The sequence below is a fragment of the Perca flavescens genome, chromosome 23, assembly GCF_004354835.1.
Source record: "Perca flavescens isolate YP-PL-M2 chromosome 23, PFLA_1.0, whole genome shotgun sequence".
Taxonomy (NCBI): Eukaryota; Metazoa; Chordata; class Actinopteri; order Perciformes; family Percidae; genus Perca; species Perca flavescens.
In genome coordinates this window covers 8,250,881-8,262,608 of record NC_041353.1, presented here as the reverse complement: position 1 = coordinate 8,262,608, position 11,728 = coordinate 8,250,881, and the positions used below count along the sequence as shown (strand labels likewise).

General features: G+C 40.7%; 1 protein-coding gene across 1 annotated transcript; it reads left to right on the top strand.

Moving 5' to 3' along the window:
- Positions 1 to 4,531: 4,531 nt before the first annotated feature.
- On the top strand, positions 4,532 to 9,600 carry dram1 (DNA-damage regulated autophagy modulator 1). The gene is made up of 7 exons (XM_028570316.1): positions 4,532 to 5,041; positions 6,585 to 6,652; positions 6,884 to 7,026; positions 7,123 to 7,300; positions 7,514 to 7,572; positions 7,698 to 7,790; positions 7,873 to 9,600. Exons 1-7 carry the CDS (start codon positions 4,911 to 4,913, stop codon positions 7,909 to 7,911), a joined length of 711 nt encoding a protein of 236 aa, XP_028426117.1. The 5' UTR covers positions 4,532 to 4,910; the 3' UTR covers positions 7,912 to 9,600.
- The last annotated feature ends 2,128 nt before the right edge of the window (positions 9,601 to 11,728 follow it).

Here is an 11,728-nt window from a genome sequence, read left to right as displayed (position 1 = left end):
GTGGGGAGGAGCAGTGTCCGTGGTGCCTTCAGGGTCAACAACAGTTGCCTATTTAGGGTTACACATCCAGAAGACAAGAGAGCCACGTCATCGTTAGTTTAAAGTCGTGTGTCGTGTTTGTTTCCTGCTATCAAATGTAAGTCCAATATTAATTCTCTTGTCAGCTCTTTTGCTCTTTAACCTACCAACTCTTGAGCAAAATAGCTGGGTCAATAGCTGCGAAATGCCCTAACGTTAGCAAACGTTACTCAGGATAGCTATGTTCACCAGCTAGCTTGCAAACTCTTGGCGTGACAACATAGGGCCCTGGGAACATAAGGCTCTGGGAACATAGGACTCTGGAAACCTAGAACCCTAGGAACATAGGGCCCTGGGAACATAGGACCCTGGGAACATAGGACTCTGGGAACATAGGACTCTGGAAACATAGGACCCTAGGAACATAGGACCCTGGGAGCATAGGACCCTGGGAACATAGGACTCTGGGAACATAGGACCCTAGGAACATAGGACCCTGGGAGCATAGGACCCTGGGAACATAGGACTCTGGAAACATAGGACACTAGGAACATAGGACCCTGGTAGCATAGGACCCTGGGAACATAGGACCCTGGGAACATAGGTCACTGGAAACATAGAACCCTGGTAGCATAGGACCCTGGGAACATAGGTCACTGGAAACATAGAACCCTGGGAGCATAGGACCCTGGGAACATAGGACCCTGGGAACATAGGTCACTGGAAACATAGAACCCTGGGAGCATAGGGACCCTGGGAGCATAGGGCCCTGGGAACATAGGACTCTGGGAACATAGGTCACTGGAAACATAGAACCCTGGGAGCATAGGACCCTGGGAACATAGGACCCTGGGAACATAGGTCACTGGAAACATAGAACCCTGGGAGCATAGGACCCTGGGAACATAGGACCCTGGGAACATAGGTCACTGGAAACATAGAACCCTGGGAGCATAGGACCCTGGGAGCATAGGGCCCTGGGAACATAGGACTCTGGGAACATAGGTCACTGGAAACATAGAACCCTGGGAGCATAGGACCCTGGGAACATAGGACCCTGGGAACATAGGTCACTGGAAACATAGAACCCTGGGAGCATAGGACCCTGGGAACATAGGACCCTGGGAACATAGGTCACTGGAAACATAGAACCCTGGGAGCATAGGACCCTGGGAGCATACGGCCCTGGGAACATAGGACTCTGGAAACATAGGACACTAGGAACATAGGACCCTGGGAACACAGGGCCCCTGGGAACATAGGGATGATCCCCCAGCGGGAGGGATTAGTTGTTAACTTTGTCTGTGTGCTATTTGTTACTGGACAGGTAATGTACAGTGGGTTTATCAGAGCCTTTTCATTGAAAAGAGGTAGAGGAGTGTGTGTGACTCAGAACAGTAAAGCTATGGGCAGTAAAACCCCAAAATATATTTTTGAAATATTTTATTGTTATCATTATCTTTCAAGCTGCAGCTTTAAGATTTCTCATTACAAAGTTAAAGGGGAAAAAAAAATTATAGCCTAAACATTTACTTTTAGATTGTCAATAGAAAGAAGCCATCATGACACTTTCAAGAGATATGTTTATCCTCTCAGGTCGAATGCTGTTCCCTTCAAAATCTCTTCTAAAATCCCACTATCAACATCTCAATTTGGTTACGACCTGCGGCCCTTTGCTGCATGTCATTCCCCCTCTCTCTCTCTCTCTCTCTCCTTTCATGTCTAAGCTGTCCTATCGAATAAAGACCTAAAAAATGCTTTTAAAAAAGTGCTTCTCTATGGTTTTCTCTTCTGAGACCAGACAGACTGCAGTAGCCTTTCTTTTCTGCTGAGTCATGATGAGTTCCACCAAGCCAGCGAAAAAGGCCTTTTCAACAATTTCTTAAGGTTGCTGCCAAATCAGGGACTGGCAAGACTTAATAGCCACATCAACAAGTACAGCTCTGAATTGGCTCCACTTGGATTCTGGGTCCCTATGCTTTTCTTAAAATATAAGAAAAGCTCTACAGAGATTTGAGCCAAAAGACGTCTGGATGTAAGCCTCACCAGATGTTCCACGTTCACCCCCAATTTATCTGGCTTTACCCCCCATTTACCCAAGCATTCAAAACATACAGCTACTTATCCAAAGTATCAGGGACCCGGAAAAGCCCAAGATTTACTGTGTGGGAATGACTTTGTAATAATTTGAGCAAATGTCGGTTTCTTGCCTCTTTATTTAGTGTTTACTGTATTTGTATTTTTCAAACATTTATTGTTCCAGCTAATAATGCACCTACATGGTGCATATTTTATATTAATTTAATGAAATTACCACAGATTAACTGACATACAGGGGCATGTATTCCAGCATGGGTATACTGGTTATTTCAAAAGAACTATTGGCTCTGGGTGGGTTTGGTAGTAGGGGTCTACAGTTTATTTTTGTCCCTCTAGCAGATCAATCCGGCACTGCAAAGATCATACATTTTTAGCCTTTTAAATCCTGGTGTATTTTGTATTTCCCTGAATGTGACCATTGTAACATTGCACTCAACACTTCCCATAGTAGAGATTCCGGCAAACAAGGACTCACACGAAAAAACAACGTATATACGGGCCAGCTGTGTAGGCCTCCTACAGCTTTCCAAATAAATAAAGTCTTGTATTGCCAGACCTTCCTCCCCAGCGCTACGGAGGAGGGTCTGGCTAGTCCACACAGCCATCCGGGATGGGAGAGAAACATGCTCTCGTTTATTGGCATTTCTTTAAACCAATCACAATCGTCTTGGGCGGTGCTAAGCGCCGGACGGAACCATGGTGCTGCTGCAAAATAGCCTTTGGAAGGAACTTTGGGAAGTTTTGGTGGTTGTTTTTAGCCTGGTCCTACCAGATTCTGGTACATTTCATTTGTACAGAGACTCTGGCCGCTCTCCATTGACAAGTGTTAACTTCCTTGAAGGTGGGTACTCTGTTGAAGTTTAAAACTATTGGATCTGCCCAGAGCCACTCTGGATCTGCCATAACCAATCGCTAACGTTTGGTCGTGACGTTGGCTTAGCATCGCTAGCGTTCGCCTTAGCCAACTCCTTCACAGCTAATGGAAAATCAATCTTTTCCCGAACCCCGTGGGGAGGAGGGCCTCAACATCATGGCCACCGTCAAAACTCAGCAAAGATTGTTCTTGCTCGGGCTTTAACGTCTGGATATTCGGCAGCGTTGCCACAACGGACCGAATGGCTTAGCTCGCATCTTTCTCCGGAACTACAACTCAAACTAGCGCACGACCTCAACGTCATAGTTCTCAGCCACTCCCTCTGTGAATATACCGCAAACCCAGACGGAGTGCTGAAGGAAAATGAAAATTGAGTGGAAGTACGTAGGAGGGCGGAGCCAGGCTAGGTTGTTTTAGTCGTGCAACAGAAAACTCAGATTGGACAGATAGTCTAGCTAGCTGTCTGGATTTACCCTGCAGAGATCTGAGGAGCAGTTAACCATAGTCCTCAGAAATCAACAACACAAAGGAAGTTCCTCAGCTACCATTACCATGGTGACCCCAGGCGAACCCGTCCTTAGGATCCCAGCCAGAGGCCACATGTTCTCCATCTGGGACAAACCAACCACCCCCACAAGCTCCTTCACCACCAGAGAGCAGCAGTGGGGGATCATATACTCAAGTCCCATACAAAATGTAGTGAAAAATACTCAGTTTAAAGTAAAAGTCATGCATTCAAATTCTTATTTATGTAAAAGCACAGAAGTATTGGCAGCATCGTGTATAAGTATCAAAAGAACTTAGAGCAGTAAAATGCAGTAAAATGGTCACTGTAAGTATTATATTATTATATTTTTTGGGATTGTTAATGCTGTGTATTAATACAATGTAAGTAGCGTTTCCCTGTTGTAGTGGGTCAGGTGGAATACATTCTGGGTGTTAATCTATAACAATGTGTTATATATGATGCAAAGTGAGTACTACAGCTGTAAAAAAAAAAAAAAAAAATAGTGTAGTTGAGTAAAAAGTATAATATATCCCTCTGAAATGTGCATTAGATGTATGAAGTATCATAAAATCGAAATATAGGCTTAGTACTGACGTTTCACTCCTGCCATAGAGGTAACAATCCAGGTACTGACCTAGAAATCAGTGTATTGTAAAAAGTAAATAAAAGACCGAAAACAAAAATTACAATAAAGTTCTATAAGGTCAGTATTGCTAGTGGAAGGCAATTACTTAAGCACTGTACTTACTTACAACTTTCAGGTACTTCTATCTTACATTTCTCACCTGATAGCTACTGGTTTTATTGTTTGTAATTGCTTGTAATATGTTTTATGTGTTGGTTTTATTGCTTTGCTACATGTGCTGGTTTTTCCTGTAAAGTGTCTTTGAGTACCACGAAAAGCGCTATATAAATAACATGTATTATTTATTATATTGAGTAGCACTCATACGTCAGTCAAAGAACCGAACATTTCAATATAGCTGGTGATTACTGGCAGTGACTTGTGGGAATACAACAGAAATCGAGTCTTTCTGTGGGAGCGAGAGAAAAAAAGAGGATGAAGGGAGGAAAGAAGGAAGCGCCAGATAACCACATAGTGGTTGGGTTTTATTTCCGTAGACCGGCACAAGGGGAAGGGTTTACTGTAGCCTATACTGTATATCGACTGATTGGCAATAAAGGCCAAGCTCATTCTTGTTAACACACCACTATGTGACTGTCGGTAACTTCATCAGACAGACTTCAGCAACACCACAGTCAGCAGCAGACTCAAACACTGATCCCGGACCAGCATTTCAACGTGGATGCTATATTGCATGGCACTATTTTACTATACTGTAGTGTGAAATCGGTGTGAAAGTCCTTTCTGGAAGTCCCGCCGTTATATCTCCGTTATAACGTTCGGAGATGTTTTGGTTCAGGCAAGGACTGTGCTTTCTACCAGCGTTTTTGGTCATCTGGTCCTCCAGCACTTTCATTATTTCCTATATAATTGCGCTTTTCAGACGTGATGTCGACATTATATTTCCATATATAAGGTAAGTTTTAGTCGTACATATGTTGTTTTTGTTTTTTACAGTTATTATTAATCTTCAGTTAAAATGATGAGGTAGCCTAAAAAGTGCATGTCGATATTCTTTTGTTTCCAGTAATTTCTGAGAACCTGTGTGAGTTTAGTTTCGTTTTCCTCCGTAGCCTGGCTGCTGCACGTATACACATCTGTTGTTTAGTGCAGCTTGAGACCTCTTCTTTTCACTTCTCCCTTGTTCGTTAGACTTTTATTTGAAGAGGAGACGACTAAAGTTTGAAATGTCACAAACATCCAACCCTAGTCCCAGCGAATCACTGCTAGTTATAAGTTATATGCTTTAAAGCATATAACTTATAACTATCACCAGTGATGGAAAAAGAAGTACTCTGATCTTTCACTTACAGTAGTAATACTACGCTACAGTGCAGACATACTGAGTTACAAGTAAAAGTCCCGTATTTAAAATGTTACCCAAGTAAAAGTAAAATACTTTAAAGTAGCATAAAAAAAATAGGCCTAAATCAAAATACTCATTATGCAGAATGGCTCATACTAGAACAATGGGGGAGGAGAAATCTTTTCCGTGGCAATACTGTATTGATACACAGATGCGAAATATCAATCTATTATTATTTGATTTGATTTTATTAGGATCCCCATTAGCTGATGCAGAACATCATAAAACATAAAACATTACCACAGATAAGACATTTTCAGACAAAACAGACAAAAAACCCTATGTGTTGTCTATTGTCTATGTTGACTATCTATGTGTTAGTCAGTCTGCTCGACAATCCCATTTTGCAACAATAAAATTGAAGTGTGATGAGCAAACAGAGAAATGTATCTTTTTAGATAAAACAGATAAACAAACGTTCCTTTTGGTGGAAACATTTGAAATTGGGCAAAATTTGAAGTTGGGGGAAAAAAGGGTAATAAATTGCAAGATATGTATATGTTAAATGGCAATAATATCGTAACTAGACATAAGTATCGCGATGATATCATATTGTGAGGCCTCTGGTGATTCCCACCCCTAATATATTACATTAGTGGATTACAAAATGTCCCTTTGTAACATTACATCTGGTAAAGGTGGATCTTATGTTGTACTATACTGCCAGGGGAGCTTGTCAATTTCACCAAGGGGTCAATACAACTTTATATTTACCTACTGTATAATACAACATCATCATTTATTTGTTGATTTAATTTTTTATTATTATTAGTCTGAAATAAACGTAAACATAAACATGACAATCTACAGAGTAACTTAATAAAAAAAAATGGTATAATAATATATATAATAATAATAATAATATAATATAATATAATGGTAATAAAGTGGAGTAAAAAGTACAATATTTGTCTCTGAGATTTACTGGAGGTAAAGTATAAAGTAGCAGAAAATGGAAATACATAGTAGGCTACACGTACCTTACTTGAGTAAAGTACCAACTTGAGTAAGTCTACTTCTTTCTACCACTGACCATCAACACACGTCTGTAATGTGAGGCCGAAAATTTCAGATCTCTCTTTTCCCTATTCAGTGACACAGGTGCACTCCCCCCAGAGAGCTGCATCTTTGGCCTGATGACATTCATCTCTGCATGCGCAGGTATTTTCACACTCATCATGTGGACATCTGCAATGTCACCTCTGACTCTTTTAGGCAACTTTGGGCTTTCCAAAGGGAGGAACCAAGATTTAAGAAGATGTTAGTTGCATTTCCCTTTTTTCACGAAAATGAAAGCAGAATGTAGTCGGTGTAATGCAAGAGGATTTTTCTTAAAAGTAGTCATAAGCTCACAAGACTTTTTGGTGAATGCACAATTTCACCTTTACGCAGGAATAGCCACCATATATGCCAGGTACAAGTTGGTGGAGAAGCTGAGTGTGGACACACGGGTGGTGAGCCCACATCTTAATAAAACTGCTCTTGTGGTTGGGATGTTCTCCTGTTTGGGCATGTGTGTTGTTGCAACGTTCCAGGTATGTCTTTTACACATGGTGCACATTTTGATCACATGAAAAAACAATTATTATGTGTCATGTTTAATGGCGTATGTTTCTACTTTCTGATTGCAGGAAACAACAGTGACAGTAGTTCATGATATAGGAGCTCTGCTGTTCTTTGTCTCTGGTGTCTTATACATAATCTTCCAGTCCCTTATATCATATCATGTCTATCCATTTGGGTCCTCCTTGGGTGTGTGTCGAGCACGTGTGGCTATCGCCACTCTGGCTTCTTTTGCATTTTTCCCCAGTATCCTTTCACAGAAGTCTAATCTGTTAAAATACAGAAACAAAAGTCTATTATGTTTGGTTTCCTGCTGTTTACCAGCATGACATGCATTTAACCAGGAACTTCGCTTTATGATTGCAACATCTTTCTCATTATTCTCGTCCTCTGAGTCATTAACGGTTACATGCAGTGACAGCCATTGATAAATGCCATTTTCCTTCATGGATAATTCAGCTGTCATCTGTGCGAATTTTGTGAAAAAAGCCACGTTGCACAGAAAAACAGGAGACGAGGTGGGCTGTCGTTTGTCACTATTTTGATAATTGATTAATGATTTGTCTTTTTGAATTGTAGTGCGTCATTTGACATCAACGCTAACATGATAAATGTGTAGTGATGGTCTGTGTCCCTCTTTCAGGACTATCCCTTCTATCTAGCCAGCGCCATATGCGAGTGGATCGTTGCCTTCAGCTTCATCTGCTTCTTCCTCACTTACATCGAAGATTTCAAAGTGAGTATCATCACACTGTCAAACATAAAACTTTTTTCTGCTGAAAAGAGGTTATTTCTCTCTTTTTTTTTCCTTCCTACAGCTGTTCACCTTACGGGTGAAAACCGAATATGAAGAGTAGCCTTGATGGGTCTGCGACTTCCAGCGAAACCTTGTATGAATATAAGTATTTTAAAACTGTGCTGCATTTGTTTTTGTGGAGCTTTTATGCACATATTTTGTACATTTGCAATTTGCACTGCAAAGCTTTTTTATAAGATTTTGAGTTTTGTATCACTTGACAGAATGTATTGGTAGATTACTGTAAAATGTATACATCTTAAATAACTGGCTGTCACTCGTAAAGTTATACAAGAAAAAGCTGATCACAGACTGTATCTTTATACTTTTTATGCAAACTCAAATCATTTTTATAAGTGTACTCTCTGCATCCGGTGTTCACACTTTGCACTTTGCTGTTGACTGTTTCCACACCAGCATGACACGCCCCGTCAGACCTGTGACCAGTAATAAGAGAAGTTCATCACACAGTGAACACATGATAGCTACATGTGGTTAAATGAGAATACCAATCTAACACATTAGTGTGCGGCCACATGGTGGCTGATGTTAGAGTAGACTAACCTTATACTGTATGTAAGTAAACAGAAACCTGAAATATGAACTTTAAGGGATTATAATTCAAATGCTGCCAGTTCCTTAACCAAAGTTGTATTCCATGTTTTAGCAGTTTTCTCTACAAATGAGGTAGAAGCAACTCTTTCTATTGATGCTCTGATTCAGAGTGTTGGTTCTACTTACTGTATGGTGCTCATGTACTAAATGGTTTCAGCTGATAATGCTACATGGGTCTACAGTGCAGCTTTGGATGAGGTTTTGCATTGGTCTACAGCCTGTAGACAGATAATGCGATGGGAATTAGGTAACTTAATTTATTAGTCTGCCATAAACTGCCAAACTAAATTGCTGTAATACAGTAAACAAGGATATGAAGCTTATTCAAATTAAAGACAAGTTTTCACTGTGCTTTCAGTCAGAAAAACAAAGCCTTTTTCTCTCTGCCTCAGAGCAGCAAACAGTTTGAAGCGGTGCAACCATAGTGACTTTTCCTTCTTAAATGGTTATAAATTTGTAGAATTTTCAGCGGCCTGAAGATGCAAAGGTTTCCAGTATTTCACATATAAAAAAAAACTACTGTCCCGATTTTTATGAAACTTGGAGGTGGAAGGTTGTAGCATGGGCAAAGGAAGAACGGAAGGAAGGAAGTGCCCTTCTCGTTTTTTTTTATGGAGACAAGTAGAGGCTGTTACGCCCTCTGAGACAAATTTCTGGTTTTGTGATTAATTAATAAAATGGACTTGAGACATGGGAAAGTAAATAAATACTCTTGACATACAGTCAGGCTGCTTGAGGTGCTTAGAACTACCTTTAATGGGTTCCTCTCACATGCTGAGAAGGCTTGTGACAAGTAAGACGAGAAAATGGTTGTGTCATAGCGTTGGCTCTTGCTATTTGCCAACTTAAAGATCACATTTTAATATCAGCTGATAGATTTCACTAGCCAGTACCATTGGAGCATTCCTTTATAGATCTTTGTCTATAAGTGGTGATTAGTAGATGGGACTGACATACAGTATTCCAAAGAGAAAGTCCTGTGCTGTAATGGTGATCACATGAACACCGGTTATTAACTCCTCCACTACAGATACTGTATTTACAAGGGAGATTTTTGTTTTATTCACTTACTATGTATTGGTATTGTTTTGCTTGACTGCTGAGCTGAAAAATAAAGATACACTTTTTTATTGAAGCAAACTGTTTGAGTTTATTACAGATCCAAAACGTCTTGCTTTTGTACACAAAGTGCTTTCCAGACTTCTCCGCAGATTTTTCACAGTCATTATAGTGTAATATTTGGTGGTTCTTTTTTTACATTTATTATTATTTTACATTTGTGGGCATGTAGTCACAAGTCCTGATCAATGTAACGATGATACAACCGACATAGCGACACAAAACCCCCTGCAGTTTACATGTTCTGACAAGTGGTGTTTACCAGTTCACCGCTTAGTGCAAGTTTGTTATTCTTCATTCCAGCTGAGGTTAGTGTGTAACACACTGATATTCCTGGCAAAACAACCAGACAATACATTACTATTCATCATTTATTAGCTTTCATTCGTGACATATAATGGAGTTTTTTCCTTCTGTATAAGACAAGGGAATTATTCAGATTTCATTTTTTGTTTGCAAAAACATCTAACCCCTATTTTCCACTGGGCGCGTCTGCACTGTGTTCCGGAGGCGCTGCAGCCCCCCCGCGAGCCATCGCTGCCATTCAAGTCAATGCTCGATATTCCACCAGCCGCACCGCGGCGCATCCCAGAAGTGTGCGTGAAGCGGCTCTCCACTCCGCTGAAGATACACGGCAGGTCTATTTTCACGCGAGCCGCGGGCCGTTCGGACAACTGGGCAGGAAGTGGAACTGCGAGACTCTCCAGTCAACGTACCAAAAGACACCCCCCCAATATCGTCTATGTCCCACAGATCTTTTTTTTTTTTTTTTTTTTTTTTTTTAAGGATAACACCAGAAAATATAAGGCATGGAGTTTAAAGTGCTCATATTATGCTTTTTGGCTTTTCCCCTTTCCTTTATTGTGTTATATATCTTTTTTGTGTCCACCCCAAAGGGACTTACCATCTCCAACCCTGTTCAAACTGCTCCAAACAGCTCTGTTGTAGTCCAGCCTTTAGTTCCGTGACAAACGTGCGTCACTTTGTAACACACGTTATAATGCTCGCCTAGCTGCTAGCGTGGCACGCTCTCATTCTCTGCTTCTGACTGGCTAGTAGTCCTTACCTAGCTACTGAACATGTGCGACTCCCAACAAAGATGGAACAGAAGAGCGATGCCTCACTCTGTAGCTAAAACAGAGAGCTCAACACACAGGGTGAAAAGAGGAGCTGCAGCAATGTGCATTACAACAAATATATGGTGCTTTTTGAAAATTAAACCATGTAAAGCTATTCTGATATAACTTCTAAATACAATGATGAACCTGAAAATGAGCATAATATGAGCACTTTAACTGCAGGAGTGGAAGGTAGATACTAGCTTAATAAACACGTGAGACAATCAAATCTGCGAGTCGGCAGCAAGACGCTCCGCTTCTGAGACACTCCCGGCGTGGTATGGCGTGTGGCGGAGGACGGAACAAAACCGCAGCGCAGCACGGTTCCTACGCAACCGGTTCCTACGCAACCGGTAGGAATCGGACCGGATTAGAACGCAAATTTCGGTTCCTCATTTCGGTTCCACTTAATTTGTCGAATGAAATATTTTCCCTCTGTCGCTTTGAAACGAATGTAAAAATATCACACTTTCTCTGCAGTCTACCGTTAGCTAGCTACCGTAAATGTAGGCTACTTTCAAAATGCCATATTTTCCCTCTGGGCTCACCGAAACGGACGTGAAAGCATATTACGGCTACCACATCTAGAAAAGAGCCTTTCTTTGATGTAAACTTTTCAAGAATCGGTTTAGGAATCGGAATCGTTTTGAAAGTACCGGTTCGGCATCGGAATTGTAAAAATCCAAACGGCATTCTGTGGAAGGTCAACAAGTCAAAAATATTCCTGGAACAATTTTATCAGAATGATGGATTTTTTAGGATGAAAAATGTCATGCTAAAAGACGTGTGATTTTCCTTCCTATTTAACTGGTATTGTGATATACAATAGGTTGTCACTGAAAGACTATTGTGATATTTTTCTCCCTGGTCTTAACACACAGAATTACAATGTACTGTATATATGTTAAACATTCAAAGTAGCCAACATACATTTTTGAATAACTTTCAACTGACGAGTGAATCTCTTAAAAAGGCATTAGACTGAGATAGTAGTGTGATAACCAAAGAGAAGAGCAATAAGTTCTA

Coding starts and splice junctions, on each gene's coding strand:
- dram1 (XM_028570316.1), top strand. CDS start 4,911: ATGTTTTGGTTCAGGCAAGGACTGTGCTTTCTACCAGCGTTTTTGGTC. Junction 6,653..6,883: donor ATTCATCTCTGCATGCGCAG/GTATTTTCACAC, acceptor ACCTTTACGCAG/GAATAGCCACCATATATGCC. Junction 7,573..7,697: donor ACAGAAAAACAGGAGACGAG/GTGGGCTGTCGT, acceptor TCCCTCTTTCAG/GACTATCCCTTCTATCTAGC.